General features: G+C 41.9%; 2 protein-coding genes across 4 annotated transcripts; one reads left to right on the top strand and one right to left on the bottom strand.

Moving 5' to 3' along the window:
* Positions 1-41: 41 nt before the first annotated feature.
* On the top strand, positions 42-14,076 carry stambpl1 (STAM binding protein-like 1). 3 transcript variants are annotated; one of them, XM_067487682.1, is made up of 13 exons: positions 48-350; positions 2,264-2,369; positions 4,187-4,404; positions 4,490-4,565; positions 5,490-5,585; positions 6,113-6,328; positions 7,465-7,615; positions 7,970-8,094; positions 9,359-9,496; positions 10,860-10,972; positions 11,136-11,235; positions 11,470-11,487; positions 11,864-14,076. In XM_067487682.1, the coding sequence occupies exons 2-13, from the start codon at positions 2,340-2,342 to the stop codon at positions 12,011-12,013; spliced, it is 1,431 nt and encodes a 476-aa protein (XP_067343783.1). In that variant the 5' UTR covers positions 48-350; positions 2,264-2,339; the 3' UTR covers positions 12,014-14,076. The 3 variants fall into 3 exon arrangements, with proteins under 3 accessions (XP_067343785.1, XP_067343784.1, XP_067343783.1); XM_067487684.1 differs by lacking the exon at positions 9,359-9,496 and having other exon boundaries at positions 42-350; XM_067487683.1 differs by lacking the exon at positions 5,490-5,585 and having other exon boundaries at positions 46-350.
* On the bottom strand, positions 13,495-20,453 carry acta2 (actin alpha 2, smooth muscle). Its single transcript, XM_067487689.1, has 9 exons — positions 20,297-20,453; positions 17,197-17,374; positions 16,920-17,048; positions 16,729-16,839; positions 16,562-16,646; positions 16,096-16,257; positions 15,829-16,020; positions 15,560-15,741; positions 13,495-14,284 (listed from the first exon to the last, which is right to left on the bottom strand). The coding sequence occupies exons 2-9, from the start codon at positions 17,323-17,325 to the stop codon at positions 14,141-14,143; spliced, it is 1,134 nt and encodes a 377-aa protein (XP_067343790.1). The 5' UTR covers positions 17,326-17,374; positions 20,297-20,453; the 3' UTR covers positions 13,495-14,140.
* Between the last annotated feature and the right edge of the window lie 637 nt (positions 20,454-21,090).

The following is a 21,090-nucleotide window of genomic DNA, read 5'->3' as shown; positions in this document are numbered from 1 at the left end:
GTTGTTATAATCAAAATTATTATTGTTATTTTTTGTGCCCTGTAAATGTGTCCGAGTGAGACTTCTTTCTCTCCGCGGTAGTGCGCATGCGCAGACCAAGGCCCCTGGTGTGATACTGGAACGTTACAGTGAGTCATCTGTGTTCGGAGACGATCTCTGAGCTCCACCATCTCTCAGCCGGAGCTTTCAGCCATTTTCTCACCAGCTTCAACCACCTGTGCTGAGCCAGATTCATTCTAAACCCGGTCCTGGATCTAGCCAGAGTAAAGAGGCTCTAACCCGGACTCTCTCCCGCCTGTGGGTTCACATGTGAATGCGGGCTGCCGATCTGCTGCAGAGACCTCAAACCGGTAAATCCCTGCACTCCGCTGCGGAGTTTTCTGTCTCTGTCTTCATCCCCTCTTCTGTCTGCGGGGTCAGCACAAACCAGTAAAGCAGTTCTGGGTTTTACTGCTCCTCGTCCGTTGCTCGGAAAATAAGAAAAGAACCGTATTGCTTTTGGTAGCAGGTGTCAGGGTTAAAGGCGCAGTTCACGTTATTAAATCCTGTGTCCGGAGCAGAAATGGAAACAGAAATCAGGTCCTTTGGCGTAAACCGCAGCTTCACTGTGGAACATTTGATATTTTTCTGAAGCTAAAATGTATTGATCTAAGAATTAATTTCTAACTCCTATTTTGAAAAGATATGAGTGTTTAGGTGGTGTATGACTTTCCCTTTTGTGTTCGGACTATTTGTAAAGTTTTAAAATTCAGAAAACGTGAACTGAAGTCATGTTAGAAAAATGTATTAATCCTAAAAATTTTAGTTTAAGGGGTACACTACATTACCCTTAAATTACAGAATTTCCAATCAGATAAGTATATTATAGTGTATGTATAGTTATGTTTATGGGACATGTCTTTGCTTAAGGGGGAAGATAATGCAAATGTTTAAACCTATCATGCTCTTGGTGGTAAAATCCACCCATCAAACGAAGCAAAAAAACAGTCTGTAGTAAAGAATACAATTTTGGAGCTCTCCAAAGTCCAAGTATAAGAAGTCTGATGTTCCCCTTAATTAAGAAGTTTAATTTTGGCTGCCTACGAATGCCCATGTTTTCAGGGTTTTTCAAATTAAGGTGATTTAGATAAGGTGTAGTTTTGGCATTTTGAAGGCCCCTAAACCTTAACACTTAATAAAGTCTTTTATCAATTATTTAAAATAAATGTCCACATTCGTACTCTAATCAAACAGCTTAAATTAATGGCAAATTTACTTTTATTAATTCAAGAGTATTAAAACTATCTAAAGCCACACAGAATACCCATTAACAATACATGTACACATTAATTTTTTGTATTCATGCAGCATGGTGGCAGAGGGGTATCTAAGCCCTATGCCACCATGCTTTCTTTCTGCCACCTTTTCTGCCTTTTCTGTGTGAAGTTATGTGTTTTTCAAACCCTTATTAATTCCTTAAACCAGACAGAAAAACCTCTTAAATATATCAGTTAACTATAATTCTTTTTCCTGTTTAAACACCAAAAATCCCTCATTTAGAGTTGAAAGTGACACAGGTGAGTAGTTTTGCTGAAGGAAGTCAAAGGTCAAACAGCAGCAGAGTGAATGTGGACTAACAGGAAGTTTGAGTGAACACACCTGAGTCAACAGGTATAGCAGCATCTCACATGTTCCTGCCACGTGCTGAAGAACACGGGAGGGTTTCAAGGTCCCAGGACACTCCTGGTCTTTCTGGCCTCTATGGTATTTCTGTATCAAGTCAGGATAGGTCCTTCTAAGTCCAGCCAGGTCTGTGGGGGTCCAGTTTTAATATTGGTGCTTCTGTGCTCTCTCCCAGGTTAGGGTGACAGCTTTAGTGATGGGGTATGTTCTGATACACTCTGGCTGTTCTCAGGTCCCCCTGGAATCAGCTCTCGCTTTCCTTTTAAATAAACCGCTGGTCTGGCTCTAGGCTGGATACACCTGTTGCCATGGTGACAGACTTTGTCTTTCGATGAGGAGTGGGGTGTCTTCTTCTCGTCTTTGTCTCTGTTCTTCTTCTCTGCTTAGAGTGGGTGACTCACTGGGTATTTAGTAACAGGTTGTCATGGTAACGATGGACCCAGCTGAAGGACAAGCCAAAGATGAGGGGCTGATGGGAAATAGAACCCTCGCAGCTTTGATTGGTTGCTGCCAGCTGTTAGTGCTCAGCTAAAGGAACGTTTCACACAAATGTGTCCAAATGTGCTTGCTTCTTATTTTTGTTTTTGTGTGTTCCCTGCAGTGAAGCATCATGGGAGGTGGCAGATGGACGAGTGGGCCGTGGGAGGACCAGTGACATACACACTCACACACATATAATGGACCAAGGCTTCAGCCTTCACACGCTGGTGAGTGTTTGTGCTTGTTAAGCAGAATCAGTAGCAGAGATGATGCAGCATCATGAAGCTGTGGATGTTTCTACACTGAAGCTGCAGCTCAGTTCACTCTAATTGTGTTTAGAGGTTTGTGAGTCAGTGACAGACCAGAATGAAGCAGCAGAGCATCATACAGAACAGCAGGTTCGTGGTATCGTTAGCGATGGGAGCTGATGTACACAGGTTTTCAGCATCAGTGTCTGAACTCTCTTCATCTCCTCCACTCCTACTCTTGTTGCCAGCAGCACAGGGTGCAGGGTTTGAGATCAGGACAAGTGAGGCTTTTCAATATGCAACTGTCAGGGAAAACATGTCGGCCTCTATAGAAGAATCAATGAGCACAGATGTGATTGTTATGGATCGGACAATTTGGTTCTTCACTTCCATAGAGCAGCTGCAGCTCTTTAAAAAGTCTTAAAATCTGTGGTGCTGTTTCTGTCTCTGGTCTGTCAGACCATAGAAGAAGAAGAAAAATTATGTCATAGTTTAATGGCCGTGTGTTAGGTGGTTTATGGAAACAGGCAAATGCTGACAGAGGAAACAGAGCAGTGTGTTGAAGGTGTTTCAGAACTGACACGATGAGGGTCCAGGAGGGGGACACAAGAAAGCAGTTATTGTCATTTTACCTCAGTTCTCATTCTGAACTGACATGAGAATATTTGTACTCTGTTTGGTTTCAGGTTTCATTTAAAGAGGTTTTAAAAAGAACTCAGTTGCCTGATAAACTTGTTGATGTGAGATGTCGACCACCAGTCAGTGTTTCTGTCGTAGTCATTAGAAGTTTGTTTTTGTGTAGCTGGGCTCTCCACGTCTTTGCTGCGTACAGTTACCATGGTTACAGTGTTGCGGCTGCTCACTGTATTTTTAGATTTGACTCTGAAAACAATCACTTTTGTCTGAGTTTGACTGCATTTGTCACACACATACTGTAGACAACGATACATCATCAATACTGCCTTCAACCAATGTAAATGTCATGTCTGCCTCTGGGACCCTGATGTTCGTTTTCTTAAAATCATTTCTAAAATCACTCACCAGGTGTTTTTAGAAACGATGGAGCTGCAGCAGTAAAAATGAAGAAGTAAAAATCCCGTAATTATATTTTAATAGTAACCTGGCTTTTAATAAACCCTTATCAGTTCCTTTTTCTTCTAACTCTAACTTTAGTTTGTTCCTTCCTCTTTCCCTCCTTTCAGTCTTCCTCTCTGTCTTCGCTTCCTTCTTTCATCCAGGCCCCCCCTTTCTGCCCCCTCTCTTCTGTTTCTGCTCTCCTTTCGTTTTCTGCATCCTGCTGCATCTCCTGAACTGAACCACTGCTCAGACAGAGAACTGCTTCTCCTCCTCTGACCAGTCCAGTGTCTTTTCATGTAAATGAGATGTGGAACAAACGATGCATTCATGCTCTCCGCAGCAGCCTTGGAAATCTCAGCTTCCTGCCTGAAAACACAGCTCAGCTGCCACATGTTAATGTCCCAGCTCTTGCATGAGATGTCCTTTATTTTTTATTTCTATAAACAGACACATTCAACCAATACAATCACAAAAAGGGAAAACACAACTCTTGGACAAGATAAATGTATATTACAAACCCACACTTTGACTATAGAGTTCTCTTTCCCAGTTTCCTCAAAATGTGTTGTATATGTATAATGCATTGTTACAAGTCTTGTTTTCTTGTTCCTCTGTCCAGATGGAAGGGGGACAAGCAGAGCAGTAAACATGCTGGTTCTTCAGGCTCTGCCTCCTGTTGTAGCATCTCCCTCTGAGCTATGTGTGTCTGTGTTGTGCAGAAGAAGCTGGCAGCAGAACCCGACTACACTGACGTGTCGCTGACAGCGGCGGAGCGTGTCCGGGCTCTGGCCAAGATGGGGTGCAGCATAGAGATCAATGAGGACATCGAACCACGGCGATACTTTCGCTCCGGTGTGGAGATGGAGCGCATGGCGGCAGTTTACCTGGAGGAGGGTAGTCTGGAGAACGCCTATGTCCTCTACACCAAGTTCATCACGTAAGGAATCAGACACGTTTTTGGTCTCTGACAGTAAGAAATGTGCTCAATATTTAGCTTGAACAGCTGCTTCGTGTGTGTTTAGTCTGTTTGTAGAGAAGCTGCCCAGTCACAGAGAATACCAGCAGTGCAGTGTCCCAGAGAAGCAGCTCATCATGAAGGTAACAGCTGTGGTCATTAGTGAGGAGGGGACATATCTCTGCTGCAAATTAGTCTTTAAACCTGAAACTAGTTCCTAGACCTCAGAAGTCTATCCTCTCGCATCTGGAGCTGGTCTTTGGATGTCTGGAACTGATCCGTAGACCATTAGATCTCTGGATTTAGTCCCTACAGCTCAAGAGTCAGTCCCCATTGGGGAGCTGGTGTATACACCTCTGAAAGTACTCTGTGGATCTTATGGTTTTAGTCCCCAGACCTCAGGAGTCAGATCTAATCCAGTGCACCCCTGTCCAATGCAGCTGTACTCTATAGACACTACAAACTCTAGCACAGTGACAGACACAAACATTCAGTTACTTGTCCTGTAGCAAACAGCACAGTGTAAATTCTCTGCTCTGGTTGTAAAAAGTGTGGATTAAAGATTATAATATCTGCACCTGTGCATCAGAAAGCTCCAGAAAGTCCACCATTAAGAACACTTATTAACCCATAAAAAGTCCTGAGGTGGCCTCTAAAAGCCTCAGGGGTTGTTTTCAACACTCACTGAAACCCCCGAACATTTACTCCGTGAGCCTTGGTGAACTCTTTAGCCATCACATCGCACTTTAGTTCACGCCCTTAGAGCAACTGCTACACTTTGCATCCGTGTCACTCTCATCACTCGTCCCGTAATTCAGTGAATCACAATGGATTTCATTTGTGACAAGTAAATAAGGACGTCATCTAAAACATGCACACAACACATCCAGCTTTAAAAGTTGAAGGACACAAACTTTACTCCCCATCTTATACTTTTAAACACACAAAAGCTGAAGTCTAATAAATACATGATGTTTCAATAAATGACCAAGTCAAGTGATGGTGATCAATATTTGGGAAAGTAAAGGTAGTAGTGATATTTATTGACATGTACACTGCATGTACAGAAACTCCAGGAGGTGGCGTTTCCTCGTAAGGATGAGATAAAGAAACGTCTTCAGGAGAAATACAGCAGGGAACACAGCGAGTACCTCAGATCCCAGGTCAGTTCGTGTTGTCCAATCACATTGACCTGTGAGTGTTTACCTGTTGATCAGATTAGATGATGAGTTGCTTGACAGGTTTATTTCTGTCTCGGAGCAGCTGGTAGAGTCCCCGTTACCTGATCTAATCAGATTTCAATCAGTGACTGTGTATGTGAGTGCTGGTTCAGTCCACGATGGGTCTTTTTCAGTGGAACGGCCTGTATGTGGTGAGTGGGTGTAAAATGTATGAGGTAATGTGCTTATGTAACATAGGCAGACATCAGCATGTAAAAACAGAAAGGAGTCATCCGCAAAGTGCAGAGCGTTTGTCATTGTCATTAAAAATGCGTTAGTCATTACTAATATAAAGCCCTTATGTAGTTCTTATTGATGAAAACGTCACTTTTTTCATGCCCTTGCATTAAGATGTTGCTGTTCAGTTACATTTGTTTTCCATGAGTTTATTATTACTTTCCTTGGTAAAACATTATTTGGCTCACTATTTAAAATATTGTTTCTTCTATTAAAATAAATTTTTCCCTCAGAATAAGGCGGTGGTGGTGGATGGGTGTGGCCAGCAGCTGCAGCGGCTCACCCTATTGGAGGAGGACAGGAGGCGACTGCGGCTATTGGAGGAGGAGCGGCAGCGTGTTGCTGCCCTGAGACGAATGCAGATTGAGTCAGAACAGTTTCGTTACTTTGAAGATCAGCTGAGGCGTCAAGAACTAGCCAATCGGAGAGGAGAGGAGGCGGAGCGAAAGGTGAAAGGTCCTACTGTGCTACATACTACCATTACTACTGCAACTATCACCATGATGCTACTAATACAACTGACATTACTAATGCTCCTACTGCTGCTCCTTGTACCACTACAACCTTTAATGAAACTGCAGTAACTACACTCCTTCAATTGCTACACCAGTACTATTGCTAATGGACCAACTACTACTACTACTGCTACTAATACTATAGCTCTACTAGTACTACTATTGCTTGTGCTCCACTACAGCTACTCCTACTGTTGCTAGTACTACAAATGGTAAATGGTAAACAGTCTGTTTATATAGTACTTTTATCAAGTATAAAAAACTTGGGATTTAGTGTCTTACCCAGGGACACATGTAGAGAGTTGAACCATAGATCTTGTGGTTGGTGGAGAGCTGCTATGTATACAGTTTTTTACTCCAGCTTGTGGTACCAAAAGGACTACTTCTTCTACTACATTGTTTCTACTACATTGATTCTACTACCTGTACCACTACGCCTGCTTTTATATTGTCACTCCAATGTTGCAAATACCAGTACATAGCAAATACAAATACTAGTACTATACCAATAACATTTGCTGCCACAACTATAAAAACATCAGCTATTGGTACTAAAAGTACTGGTACGTGTTCTGTATGACTACTACTATTACTAATAATACTGCTGGTACTCATGTCGCTACAACTACTTCCACATTTACTAATGTTATTGCAAATATTGCAGTTACTACTGCAAGTACCAATACCATTTCTACTGTTGCAGCTAGTATTACTACTGATACTAATACCACTAAACACTTATTTTACTGTTACTACAAGTGCTACTGTTCCAGAAAGTACTTTTTTAACTCCTGCTACAACCATGACTAGTGTAACTAGGACTACGTCTATTAGTAATACCAATGTACTAAACATGCAGTATCATTACTTTATTTCTAGTACTCTGTAGGTATTGTACTACCACTGGTACTTCTGGTGCCATTTATATTTCTTATTCTGCATTTGGGTTGTATCACTACTACATACCATAGTAGTAGTAGTAGTAGTAGTAGTAGTAGTAGTAGTACTACTAGTAGTAGTAGTAGTAGTAGTATTTATTGTTTACTTGCAGTAATGGGTTTCTCCTTCAGGTGGGGACCAAAGTGCCTGAAGTGACGGATGGCTCCTGTCTGTCCCAGCAGCCAATCAGAGACAGAGTACAACCACCGGGGTTGGAAACTACCAGAAACAGAGCGTCTGCTCCTCTCAGCCAATCAGCCGCCACGCTGGCTGGCGTACACAGTGAGTATAAAAAGTAATATAGAAAACAACTGTGGTGGTCGACAGAAGAGTTTTTATCCCACACAAAAAAAAAAACTGCTGAAAACTGAACTCTTCCGCATCTTCCTATGCACTTAAATCTTTAATTAAAAAAAAAAAAAAAAAACATTTCTGCTCTCTTGAACTTGTATCTCGTGAACTGTGAACACTTTTCTGATAGGACTTTGCTTTGATGTTTTCTCCTTGACTTAGATTTTTGCTTGCCTTGTACCTCACTTGTAAGTCGCTTTGGATAAAAGCGTCTGCTAAATGAGTAAATGTAAATGTATCCCACTGTAAAGTCAATTAGTGTGTTTGTTTTGTTTGTGTGTGCAGCTCAGAGGGTCGAAGGTCTGAGGCGGGTGGTGATTCCTAGAGATCTGACATACCGTTTCCTCCTGCTCGCAGACTCCAACACAGCCAGAGGAATAGAAACCTGTGGAGTCCTCTGTGGACGTCTGGTGAGACTTGTTACTACAGTGGCCCCTTTGTCCTTTTTCAGATGATAAATGTTAAATGGCCACTTATAAAGCGCTTTTATCCAAAGGGATTAACAATATTGCTTCTCATTCACACACACACTCACACCGGAGTAAGGACTGGGAATCGAACTCTGTGGACTGCATTACCAACAGAGCTACAGCTGCAACACATTATGTGGGTGTTTTATCCAAAACATTGAGTATTTGGAACTTTGTTCCAAGTTTTTTGTGGTTCGAGAATTGGGTGTCATCTCAGTACCTGGCAGCCCGAGGCCTGAATGACCCAGTCAGCAAGCTGTGTGTAAATTTACTGCTGGCTACATTTTGATATATCTTATAATTAATTTTATGAGATGAAATCTGGCATCGTGAAATATAAGGATGTGCAACCACCACCCAGTCAGAGCTGAGTTCTCCTTCATCAAAGCATGAGCGCTTTGGTTTTAAATGCCTCAGACTCTCACTGACCAAACAAATGACGTCATTAAATTGATCTAGCCTTCAAATCCTAAGAGAACCACGCAGTGCACATTTTTATGCAGGCCATACAGAGGCAGTACCTTATTTCTGATCTTACTGTAGCTTTATGAACCTTATGAGTGACTGCTCTTCCACACAGATTCACACATCCTGCAGTAAAACAAACAGATGAGAGCTAGCTGTCGCTACATTTATTTATCATTTTCAGACAATGTTTTTTAATCAGGAGAATTATTGTTTTTTCACGTGATGAGTGGTTTATTAGAATGTGCTTAAATGCACTAATATCTGCAGTGTTATAACAAGCTTAAAACATCTTATAACAGAAGTAGCCTAATTAAAGGTATCATGGTTATGGAATGGTTACAGTGCCACGCACTGCTCATTCACAGCTGGAAGGTTCCCTGTTGTCCCCACTGGTCAGTGGGGAGTTTGCATGTTCCCGCTGGTGCTCCATTTTCCTACCATATAGGTGTTAAGATTCCTGCCTCAGTGGGCACAAACTCATCACTGCCCCTAGTGACACATTTGCAGCATGTTTCCTTTTTGTTTTTGCTTTTATATTTATATGTGGTTTGTCCCTAGGGGCAACCATTCTAAATTCTGTTATCTCCTGATAAATAACCCGCACACTTCTATATGTAGACAAAACATAAATGGAAAACGCTTTGATTCTGAGGGACGATTGTGGTCTGTAGAAGTTTAATTATTAACTGTCTCTCTCCCTTTCTGTCCTATCTGTGTAAATGTCTCTTGCCCTCAGACTCATAATGAGTTTGTCCTGACTCATGTCGTGATCCCGAAACAGTCTGCCGGTCCAGATTTCTGCGACATGGAGAATGTGGAGGAGCTGTTCAGCTTCCAGGACCAGCAGAACTTGCTAACTCTGGGATGGATCCATGTACGAGCACATATTAAACACACAAAGTCAGGAAATGCTTCACACACCCTCAACAATGACTAAAGACAAATTAAATGTACACAAACCGAGCTGCACAATTTGTTCCTGACAGTGTCCGGGATGGTGCCAGGTGGGATGTCAGTGTTTGGTCTAACGCTGTGATCCGGGTCAGAGCTGTAAGACATTAAAAGAGTTAAAGGGCTGATTCAGTTATTCACATCTTAAAGTAAACGTTGGTGTCAAGAGAAACAGTAAAACAGGTTTGACTTGCTGTGATTGTTCCTCCTTTTTATATAGGACAGGTCCATACCTAACATGCTTCCTGTGTGAGCGGAAAGAATCCACAGTTCTCCAATCCAAAGTGCAAAAATGGATCAGCAGGTTATCTGGAGATTTATCCACCTTCTAGATTTGTCACATTCAGTAGAAACCTCTCCTATTTTCTAGTGAACAGTCTTCACTAGAAAGTAGCGGTTCACCTCATTCACTTCATTGGTCAGTCCTGTTGCTCCAAGTGGACAGCTCAGACTTTGTGCACACCTTTCCTTTTGCAGGTGTGTCTAAGGTGTCCAGCAGTCCACTTGATAGTGCTGCATTCCTTTGTTATGACCTTAGTCTGGTGCCAAATCAGCACCAGGTTTGATTGAGCCAGGTTAATAGAACATTACAGGAATGTGTACGGACAGTGTAGGCTGTTCTGTCTTTGTACTGAGAGTTGGTGCCTTGTCACCATGACAACCGCCACTTCCTGCATTGATCGAAGAACATTGTTTAGGCTATATGTCTCAGACCACCTCAGTTAGTGGATTTAATGATCAGAACACAGTCCGGCTCAGGGGTTGTTGACACTGTTTGGAGCTGTCCATCTGAGACCTGATCACAAAGGGGCTCTGAATGAACTTAGAATTCCTATGTGTTACTGGCCGTTCCTTTTAGTGGGTCGAGTGGGGGACCAAACATCTGGGTTTCCCACCAGGACTATGGGCATAACAGACTTGAACGGATGGACAGAACACAGACTAAGGGTTGTATGAACAGGTTTTAAGACTCACCTGTCCTTCGAACCTGTGAGGTCCACAAACCTCTGTTGTGTTTCATCTTCCCTAATGTGCATATAATATCACTGTGGCAACAGATCCTGTGGTCGATCAACAGACGTGTAGAGAGAGAGAGAGGACAGAGATGGGAACAGAGGTCTCGCTCTGCTTCACTGTAACTTCTTGTCCAGTAGAAACCGCATAAATCCATGAGACTTTCAGTTACCACATGAAGAGCATTTACAACCACCTCACAAAGACAGGTCTAGTTTTCTTACATTTGACTGGACCACAGCGTTAGTCAGGTGTGTGTCTTCTCGTTTCAGACTCATCCCACCCAGACGGCCTTTCTTTCCAGCGTCGACCTCCACACCCACTGTTCGTATCAACTGATGTTGCCCGAGGCCATCGCAATTGTCTGTGCCCCCAAACACAACGAGTACGTCCACAGACATCCTAAATTTCCCACTTTTTAATACAGTGTGTACAGCTAAGTAACAACAGGTGGATTGAAAGAACATCACTGACAGTTAGCAGCCTTTAGTCCAAGTCACTCCACAGATTCTCCCCCACCCACACACCTCTCTCTCTGTCTCTCTCAGTATCAGGGTGTTCAGGCTGACCGGTCCAGGGATGTCGGAGGTTTCTGGCTGCAGACTCAAAGGTTTCCATCCTCACTCCAAGGAGCCTCCCCTGTTCACTGTGAGTTGCTTGTTGTTTCTCCTGTTCCTGTGCTGTGTATTTCTTGATGCCCTGCATCTATTTTTTAACGTTTGACATCATCAAATTTGAGTTTGACATTTTTATGCTCCTTTATGTTTTCTCATGTTTCCAGTCTTTTAGTAAACTAGGCTGAACATCTGGAGAAGCCAGAGAGGCAACTTACTCTGTTCCTCTTTTTCTCTCTCTGTGTGTCTGTATCTCTTGTCCTTCCAGGTGTGTAAACATGTGCAGGTGAGAGACACAAAGATTAGTCTGCTGGACCTCAGGTGACAGACAGGAGGCGCTGTCAGTCTCTTTTATGCTTTCATTTTCTCAACAAGAAATGGAACCCCCTGCTCGTGTGTGTGTGTGTGTGTGTGTGTGTGTGTGTGTGTGTGTGTGTGTGTGTGTGTGTGTGTGTGTGTGTGTGTGTGTGTGTGTGTGTGTGTGTGTGTGTGTGTGTGTGTGTGTGTGTGTGTGTGTGTGTGTGTGTGTGTGTGTGTGTGACCTCTTTGAAGGACATTTTCACACATTTAATGTTCATTTGATGGTATAATCCATGACATCATCTGATCACAGATTCACAAATTGTTGAGCTTTTCTTTGTGGGTCTGTGTTTCTGCTGCAGTGTGAAAGACAGCGACAAGAACATGATGTGTTAACAGTTGATGTGACTGAGTGCCTTTTCATGAAAATGCAACGTGAATGCTTCCTGTCAGGTGAGCTGAGCATTAACACGAAGAAGAAGAATTTTTGTTTATTTTCTCAAGTTAATTAAATGTACAGACTTTATTTTGCTTTAATGGTGTCACTCAGTACAAACAAATGTAAAAGGTTGTGAATTTATTTTAGCTACAAACTAGTTGGATTCAGCAATTAGGTTCCATGATCTGCAGTTCTGTCTTTAATGTATCTAATGTGAGGGGTAGTTTACATCAATGAAGTCACTGAACTTGTCCACCTGCTGTGCTCTTACCATGCGTTTACAGTAAATCGGGTCTTGGAATTAGCAGGAAGAGTGACCCTGAGCTTCGCCTCTTGGGCTACACAGGTGCTGCTGCTGGAGGTTTTACCTACATCCTGAGAGCAGCACCTGCTAGTAACATCTCAGGGCTGTTTATCCAAACTATCAGGTTTTATGGTATTTTAAAAGATAATTTTTAGTATTTATACTCAGTATTCTCACAGAAAACAGGACCGTTACTACAAACCACTCAGCCTGAGATCCAGGTGCAGTATGAATGCAGAAAATAGGGTTCACCTATTTGAGTAATGTCTGGAACAAAGTGCCAGGTAATGGATTTGTTTTCTCTTTGTTCCCACCTGCTGTGACCTCAGGCTCTCACTTTTCTCTTTTCCATTAAAACCCTGTTCACACACATCTCTGCACCTTTAGCATTATGAATCTAAACCAAACAAAGCAGCCATGCTCAGGACCAACGCTGAGCAGGATGAATGGACAGCTGTTAGGTGTCTCTCCGTGGTTTCAGTGTCAGTAAAGCCTGGTTTACTATTCTTTGTATTATACTTATAATAATTGTACTTGGCTTTGAAAGTATTCTTAAGATGCTCTCTCAGTTTGAACTGTGGAATTCCTGCTTTATACATTTCTACAGAGAAAATTATTTTCTCAAATCTTTATTTTTGAAAGCTTTCTGATGTGTTTTTATTGCTGTATTTTCGTTCCTGGAAACAAACCTGCCGCTCTGATCTGCTGCTGTGGAAGGCACAATAGTGTGTTTTTTACTGCCTGTGTTCACTTCATGCAGCAGCAGTTGTTTCATTCTTCAGGTGTGTGAAGGTCAGTTTTGTGGTCGTCATACAGTGACTTGACTGCTGTTTTTAAACCTGCTTCCTGTTCTTTTTTTGGTAATAAAACACCACCTGCTGCTCCGACCTGTGGCACAGATTTGATCTTGTTTCGTTTTGTTTTCAAACTTGAATTAAATCATTTGCTCAAACTAATAAAAGCTGCTAAACAAACTATAGTCAAATAAGTCATTTTCCTCCTGTATGTGTCCTGAAATCCAGTGCACCTGCAGCCTCCAGCTTTTAGGTGGAGCTACTTTTTTTAATGTTAATACATGAATCAGTTTTTTGTTTCTATGATCCAGTATGTAAGGTTTTTTACACTGACATTTCATACAAATTTCCACTTAACTCATTTTGAGAATAAAATATAACACTAGGATTATTATGACAGGTTTAATATGACAGGTTTAAACAGGAAACTAAACAGATGACAAACCACAGACCCAGTTTTTATGTATGAGAGCTCTTTATTGTCTTTGTCTATCACTTCCATGTTGTTGACGTCACATCACACATATATTTCACCTCTCTACATGTTTACAGCACCATGAGGCCTCACCTACCCAGAGTTCAACAGCTGTGACATCATTTTACTTGTTTTTTGTACTTTGTGATGTCATCATAATGCTGCGTGAACGTGCTCTTCTCCCCAACAATGGAAGATAAAACCAGCGGGCAACATTCAAGCTTCACTCATCCAAAATAAAACGCCTTTTAAAGAAAAAGTACCAACATGGGAGGGGGGAGGGGCGGTGCAAGTGGAGCGGTGGGAGGTGAGGTAGAGGTGTGGGGATTTAAGACGGAGGACAAGTGGCACATTCACAGTTTGAAGGTGAGCGAAGAGGGAGGATGCTGGAGCTAAAGATCTGTTTACTAAAAACCTCTGGATTCACATCATTTCCCTTATTCCAGCTGCCAAGCAAAACATTGAACTCAAAAGAATTTTAGCATCTTCTTAAACACATGATCGACCTGCTGCTGGATGTTGTCAGGCAGCTGATGTGGGGGCATTGTGCTCGTGCTTAATGAGGGGGGGCAAAAAAAAGGGGGGGAGGGGGGGTACTGCAGGACCATAAAGACCACAATGGACCATTTAGAAGCACTTGCGGTGGACGATGGAGGGTCCGGCCTCGTCGTACTCCTGCTTACTGATCCACATCTGCTGGAAGGTTGAGAGGGAGGCCAGGATCGAGCCACCAATCCACACAGAGTACTTCCTCTCTGGGGGAGCAATGATCTGAGGGATGGGAGGAATAAGGGCAATACCAAGGTTTAAAATATGGTTTCAAATTCCATAAACTAAAATTTTATTTTGATCACAGCTCTGCTTTTATTTTGCTATGATTTTACAACAAAATGCCTTAATTATTAACTTTAAAGTGAATTATTATACTCACTACTCATTAATAATTAATACATTTTTTATTCTAGTTTAACAAGGAAAAATAAAATAATTAAACCCTTACAGTAATGAAAGAACAGGATTATATATCTTTTCAAATTGATCGGAAAAACAGGCTTCAATTAGTTTATTGTGGTAGGTTTAGAATTACAAAGAACCTTCAAGACACCTCAAACACTGAAGTGTTCAGGACCCTTTATTCAATTTGATGTATGGTGTTTCAATTTAGAATTTTACTATATATGTAATACCACCTTAAATTAATTCTTTAAGATTTATAACAGGTACCAATTTCTAGCGTTTAAAACATAATTTGTTGATTAAGGGTTGTAATAGAAATTTTTCCTCTTCGAAGAATTGTAGACAGAAATCAGCGTGATGAACCATCTCAGTTTAATACATGCCGGCATGGAGAAGAACACATGGATGTTGAGTGTTGTTTCTGACTTGTATCTCTCAAACCCCTTCTATTTATACTTAAACCCAAGAAAGGAACCACCCTCACAAAACATGACTAAAGAAACCAGGTGCATGCAGTTCACAGTCATCACTCTTGTCCCTATCTAGGTTATCTGAAGATGTCAGTTGAGAAGCAATAAAACCCTTTCATTGCACCTTCTTGTAGATCTTGTGACCCCAGGACTCACTATCTACTACATTGCTTTGGGCCTTGTAACAACAAAGTGCCTGCTGTGATCTCAAACATTCCTCCAAACACGACCCAGCCTATGATCTCTTGTCCTCTTTGTGACCTCTTCAATAAGTCCATCTTGGTGGATTGTTTGCTAATTATCTAACATATGACTAAATTTACTCAATTCCCTCACAGGGTGTTTTTTTGTAGCCCTTATAGCTTTTTCAAATCAATGTGCTAATTAAAGGATCTCTGAATATGAGATATTTGAAGGAGGAAACTAATTCAAATGGCCCTCAACTGAAAGCTGCAAATTGAGATGATTTTAAGAGTCTTGGTGTTTGTATGTTTAGAATCCCTTAAATAATGTAACGATAATTGATGTCAATACTAAAACTGCAGTGTGTAGCCGACTTGAGTGTAAGCCAGGAATGTGAGTTTTTATTTATGACATCACAGGATGTGGATGCTGTCACCTTGATCTTCATGGTGCTGGGAGCCAAGGCCGTGATCTCCTTCTGCATGCGGTCAGCGATACCCGGGTACATAGTGGTTCCTCCAGACAGAACATTGTTGGCGTACAGGTCTTTACGGATGTCGATGTCACACTTCATGATGCTGTTGTAGGTCGTCTCATGGATGCCAGCGGACTCCATGCCTGCAGGACAGAGGAGCCAAAGATGAGTCAGGTGGTGCTGACTTCAGTGAACAGACAGTTGTAGAAACAGGTGTAGAGTCATCTGACCGATGAAGGAGGGCTGGAAAAGCGTCTCAGGGCAGCGGAACCTCTCATTTCCAATGGTGATGACCTGACCATCTGGAAGCTCGTAGCTCTTCTCCAGAGAGGATGAGGTGGCTGCTGTCCCCATCTCGTTCTCAAAGTCCAGAGCAACGTAACACAACTTCTCCTTAATGTCTCGGACGATCTCTCTCTCCGCTGCAGAACACAGAAACAGAGGAGTTCAGAGACTTCCTTTGGTTACCTTGTCCAGATGTGTTATCGTGATCGTACCGGTGGTGACGAAGCTGTATCCTCGCTCAGTCAGGATCTTCATGAGGTAGTCGGTGAGGTCACGTCCTGCCAGGTCCAACCTCATGATGGCGTGAGGCAGAGCGTAACCCTCGTAGATGGGTACGTTGTGGGTGACACCATCACCGGAGTCCAGGACGATACCTGGATACAAAGCGAGACAGAAGGTGTCAATGGCTGACTGAATGGGTCAGATGAGTCCCTGTATAAAAACTAGTTCATCAAATGTTGTCATTACAACTGTCATTTCAAAAAGGGGTTTAGCCATATTTGGGGAAACAGTTACACAACAGCAGCCTGTTTAAACATGTCTATAATAAGCTCACGTTGAGCGTTTTCGCGATGAAGACAAAACCGACAAGCTAACAACTTCAAACAAGTTGTTTTACTTTTTACAGTGAATAGAACTTAAGAGAAGAGGAAGATGAGGATGATGCTGTGGTCCAACCTGTCGTTCGTCCAGAGGCGTACAGTGACAGGACGGCCTGGATGGCCACATACATGGCAGGAACGTTGAAAGTCTCGAACATGATCTGGATCCAGACAACATGAAGTGAGTATAGCCTTTAGTACTGCAGTATTTGTGAAATGTACTGTGTTGTATTATAGGTGTACCTGTGTCATCTTCTCCCTGTTGGCTTTGGGGTTAAGTGGAGCTTCGGTCAGCAGAGTGGGGTGTTCCTCTGGAGCCACTCGCAGCTCATTGTAGAATGAGTGATGCCAGATCTGCCAATCAGTGTACAATGATCAGAAAATGTCAGAATAACCTACACGAGTCCAGTATGGTACTAATGAAAACATCAGACCTTCTCCATGTCGTCCCAGTTTGTGATGATGCCGTGTTCAATGGGGTACTTCAGGGTGAGGATTCCTCTCTTACTCTGAGCCTCATCACCGACGTAGCTGTCCTTCTGCCCCATGCCCACCATCACTCCCTGACACACAAACATAGCTCAGTGGTTAGGAGCTGCAAAGCCCTGATCCACGGAGGTGTCTTATGCAGTAACATCACTTTATTGTGTTAACATGATTTCACTGTGTGTGTGTGTGTGTGTGTGTGTGTGTTGAACAATCGGCATTCACCTGGTGCCTGGGCCGGCCCACAATGGAGGGGAAGACGGCCCTTGGGGCATCGTCTCCGGCGAACCCAGCCTTACAGAGACCTGATCCGTTATCACAGACCAGAGCGGTGCTCTCTTCATCATCACACATGGCTGCAGGGGGCGCTGTGGACGAGCAACAACACTACAACACCGACTCACTGTGGGAGAAAACAGGTAGAGTTTTCCACCATAAACACATCAGTCTGAAAAACTGAATCCAGGGGCAGTGTCAATTTCAGTGTGAGCTGAATCATTGCATCTTTCTGGATCTAATCATATCGAATGGTGTTGTATCATATCATTTTAAATACGATAGAATCACATTACATCAGATCATAGAAATAAAAAATTAAACTGCCTCAGCATACAAGATAAATTTAACAGTGAGCTGATAATAAAGTATAAGTGTGGTATTTTTATCATATTATTCCATATCACCACAGTAACTAACTGTAAAACAAGAAAGCTCCACAGATAATCGAACGATCCAGTGGTTATGTATAAGATCTGTGGGGTTTTTAAACCAGAAGATGTTTAATCAATTTAAACAAAGTAAACTTCTGAATGTTTTAACGTATTTAACATTATTGGACATTTCCTATAAAACCCAGTCCTGTTGTGTTGTGATATCGTTTCACTATTTTGTCCAGACTTCAGAGCTCTACAGAAAAAACCCTGATGTAAAAGAAATGAAAATACTGCACTGAAGTATGTGGACAGCATCTCAACATGCACCTGCAGAGATTGTAACAATTTAACAAAAAAGTACTAAAATAATGAAAGTGTTAAGTATAAAATACTGTAAAAAAAAAAAACAGCATTAATTGTCTGAACTTCCTGCTATAAAACCCCCCACTCACTCGTTCTCCTCCCCCCTCCCCGAACTACTACTGTCCTTTACTGAATGAACAAGGCACTCTGGGAAAACTTCCTAATTAGGTCATGAAGCAGCGTCCTGACTGTGTTTGGTATGCTCTCTCTCCCTGTGTTCACCCTACCTCGCTTGGCCAAAGCTCTCTCTATTTATGCCCTCCACCCTTCTCTCTCCCTCCATCTGTCCTTCCTCGTCTATCTTCATCTCTCTCTCACTGTGACACAGACATCACTTTAGACCATATTTAGTCATAAAATCTGGGAATCAAAGATTTATCGTATTTTTCTGCCAGCTGGAGCGTCACAGTGTGTGGTTTCATTTTGGCCTTAGCGTTGTCTGATGTAGGAGTTAAAATAAATTTAATTTTACATTGAACACACCCATCTATAAATGACTGAGAATGAAACTGTTTCATTAGAACTGTGAAAGAGTGTAAGGCTCCAGTAACTGAGTGAATGTACTGTACTGTATTTGAGTATTTAAAGTTAGTGCTCAGTTATCTTTGTACTCTAGCATCACTACCTGATGCCAGTTAAATTAATGGTAAATGGTAAATGTTCTGCACTTACATAGCGCTTTTCTACCTATTGGCCATTAAAGCGCTTTACACTGATTCTCATTCACCCATTCACACACTGATGGGGGAGCTGCTATGCAAGCTGGCCAACACTCACCAGGAGCAACTAAGGTGGGGTTCAGTGTCTTGCTCAAGGACACTTCAACATGTGACTGGAGGAGCCGGGGATTGAACCAACAACTGTGAGATTGGTGGACAACAGATCTACCTTCCTGCACCATACTCACCCCTACTTATATCAGTTACACTTTGGATTTTCATTTCTGTCCCATCCAGTGAAACATGGCAGCATTGATAAATGTGCTGATTTAAATTTTTTTTCCACTAATAACCACAAGGTTAAATTTTATTTCTTCTTCACCCGAACCAACTTTTTAAACCCCTGTGTTTACTTCAGAGATGGTTCTGACTATGACGGTTAAATGCCAATCATATTAATAATTAAACATCATACACAACTCAACACTGTCATTTTCATGCTGAGGCGACATATGCATATTTAGTTGTTTATTATTAATAATGGGCTTTTCTTCTCATCTTTACTAACTTTGCTCTTCTATTGTTAGATTTCCTCACATCCACAACATTTGTTTTCCCTTAACTTAAGGAAGTTTAATGGGGTTAAACTACAAATTAAAACTCTGATAAACTCACAGCACAAAACTCTTAATTACACAGTTTAACACTTTAACTGTCCCGTTTAGATTTCACCTGTTGAGGTTCAGTTTAGGAAAATTCACCTTCACCAGGTTGAAATGTACGCAAAAAATGTCATTGATTGTTAACAATTTTATTGTAATTTTGTATGTTTTTATGTCTTGACCTCGACTAAGTACGTTGTAATTATTATCATCAATAACAAGTTTATCATCGATATCAATATGTCCTGATCAAAGCTTTTTGTTCATACAATTCACAGCTCATAAAGTCAATTAGATTTGGTTGAAAAGCAATTTTAGTTTCACTTCCAAAAATTTAAATCACTGTTGAATTCAACAGTTGAAACTGTGGGTGTTGGCTCTTACTACATCTGTCAGTCACCGCTCAGGGCCGAAGAAGAATAGGCATCTTCAGCTCAACATGAAAAAATCCAATCAAATTAACCTAAACAGCAGATTGAACCAAACTTCAAACTTCAACCTCTAAATATCCAGACTTTTACCCACAGACATAAGAATCCAAACTGTCCTAAAACATCATCAGCTAATGCTGAGGAAACAAATCAGTGTTTCTGTTCGCCGAACCATCCTTCAACCAAACTTTAACACATCTAACTGCAAAAACACAAGTGTGATCTGATCTGCAGAACGTGAGACAACCTGGCAGGGGTGGCAGAGAGGAGCAGGAAGGAGTTGAGAGAAGAGGGTAATGAGGAGGTGACAGGAAAGAGAAGCAACTTATCCAGGTGTCAAAGAGGAGGATGGAGAAGATTTTTTAAGTGAAACAGTAACAGGTCACAGCTCTGGACCATTTTTACCATGGATAGATTAGGAAGAGAAGAGCAGACAGGAGCAGAGCAGGTGAGAAGGTTTAGGAGCAGGAGAAGTTTTCCCACTTTGATAAGTGAAAGGAAGGACAAAAGAAGCCAGAGATGAGGAGGAGGTGATGGAGGAGGTGCTGAGGTCTTACCGTGGCAGTGCAGGGCCTGCTGGGACGTGGGGAGGGGGGCAGGACAGAAGTGAGACTCCTGAAGTTCTGCGGCTGAGTTTATCAACCCTCCACTCCTCCATCCATCCCTCCATCCCAAACATGGCCCGGACCTCCTCCTCCTCCTCCCTCCTCCCCGCTCCTCCCTCCCTCTCTCCTCTGCTTGATTCCTTATAGGGCAGGGCCTGAGAGAAGCAGCCAATCAGATGCCAACGGTGGTGCTGGATTTTCTCCCATCATTCACTGCATTCCTCCAACAGTATTTTAAACTGAAACCCTTTATTCACATGGTCAACAGGAATCCGCTGCAAACACAAAACCTTCACAATAAAGGTTTCATTTAACGTCTTAATCCTACAGCACCTTTCCAGAAAGGTTGGGACACAAATACAGAATGCAACGATTTACAAATAGAACAAAGACAACAAATCACATCTGATTTTGTTTTTGAAAAATATTTACTAATTTGATGACAGAAAGTTGAGACAGAGACAAAACACTGTCAAACAAAACATCAGCTGATTGACAACAGTTCAGTATCTTGAGTGGTAATAAAAACATCATCCCAGAGAAACTGAGTCTAAGGGAGGAAGAGGGGGTAACGATTCATAACATCCAGAGAAATCTCTCGAACTTAAAAGAGCTGAAGACACACATTGGTAAACATCTCCCTGTCCCAAATGCTGGGATCCAATTCAAAATAAGGATTTACATTCTTCAGTTTTAACATTTAATAAATTTGATGAATTTGATCAGTTTTAACATGTGATGAATTT

Source organism: Channa argus, chromosome 20 (assembly GCF_033026475.1).
Source record: "Channa argus isolate prfri chromosome 20, Channa argus male v1.0, whole genome shotgun sequence".
NCBI classification, from domain to species: Eukaryota; Metazoa; Chordata; class Actinopteri; order Anabantiformes; family Channidae; genus Channa; species Channa argus.
Note: the sequence above shows the minus strand (reverse complement) of the source record. Positions and strands in the feature narration are given on the sequence as shown.

Bases quoted from the DNA above. Each gene is read 5' to 3' on its own strand.
- stambpl1 (XM_067487682.1), top strand. From the start codon at position 2,340: ATGGACCAAGGCTTCAGCCTTCACACGCTG. The intron at 4,566-5,489 runs GTAACAGCTGTG...CTGCATGTACAG, and splicing joins AGAAGCAGCTCATCATGAAG to AAACTCCAGGAGGTGGCGTT. The intron at 8,095-9,358 runs GTGAGACTTGTT...TCTTGCCCTCAG, and splicing joins GAGTCCTCTGTGGACGTCTG to ACTCATAATGAGTTTGTCCT.
- acta2 (XM_067487689.1), bottom strand. From the start codon at position 17,325: ATGTGTGATGATGAAGAGAGCACCGCTCTGGTCTGTGATAACGGATCA. The intron at 16,258-16,561 runs GTTGGACCACAG...CTTTGTATCCAG, and splicing joins CGCCTCTGGACGAACGACAG to GTATCGTCCTGGACTCCGGT. The intron at 16,021-16,095 runs GTACGATCACGA...TGTGTTCTGCAG, and splicing joins ATACAGCTTCGTCACCACCG to CGGAGAGAGAGATCGTCCGA.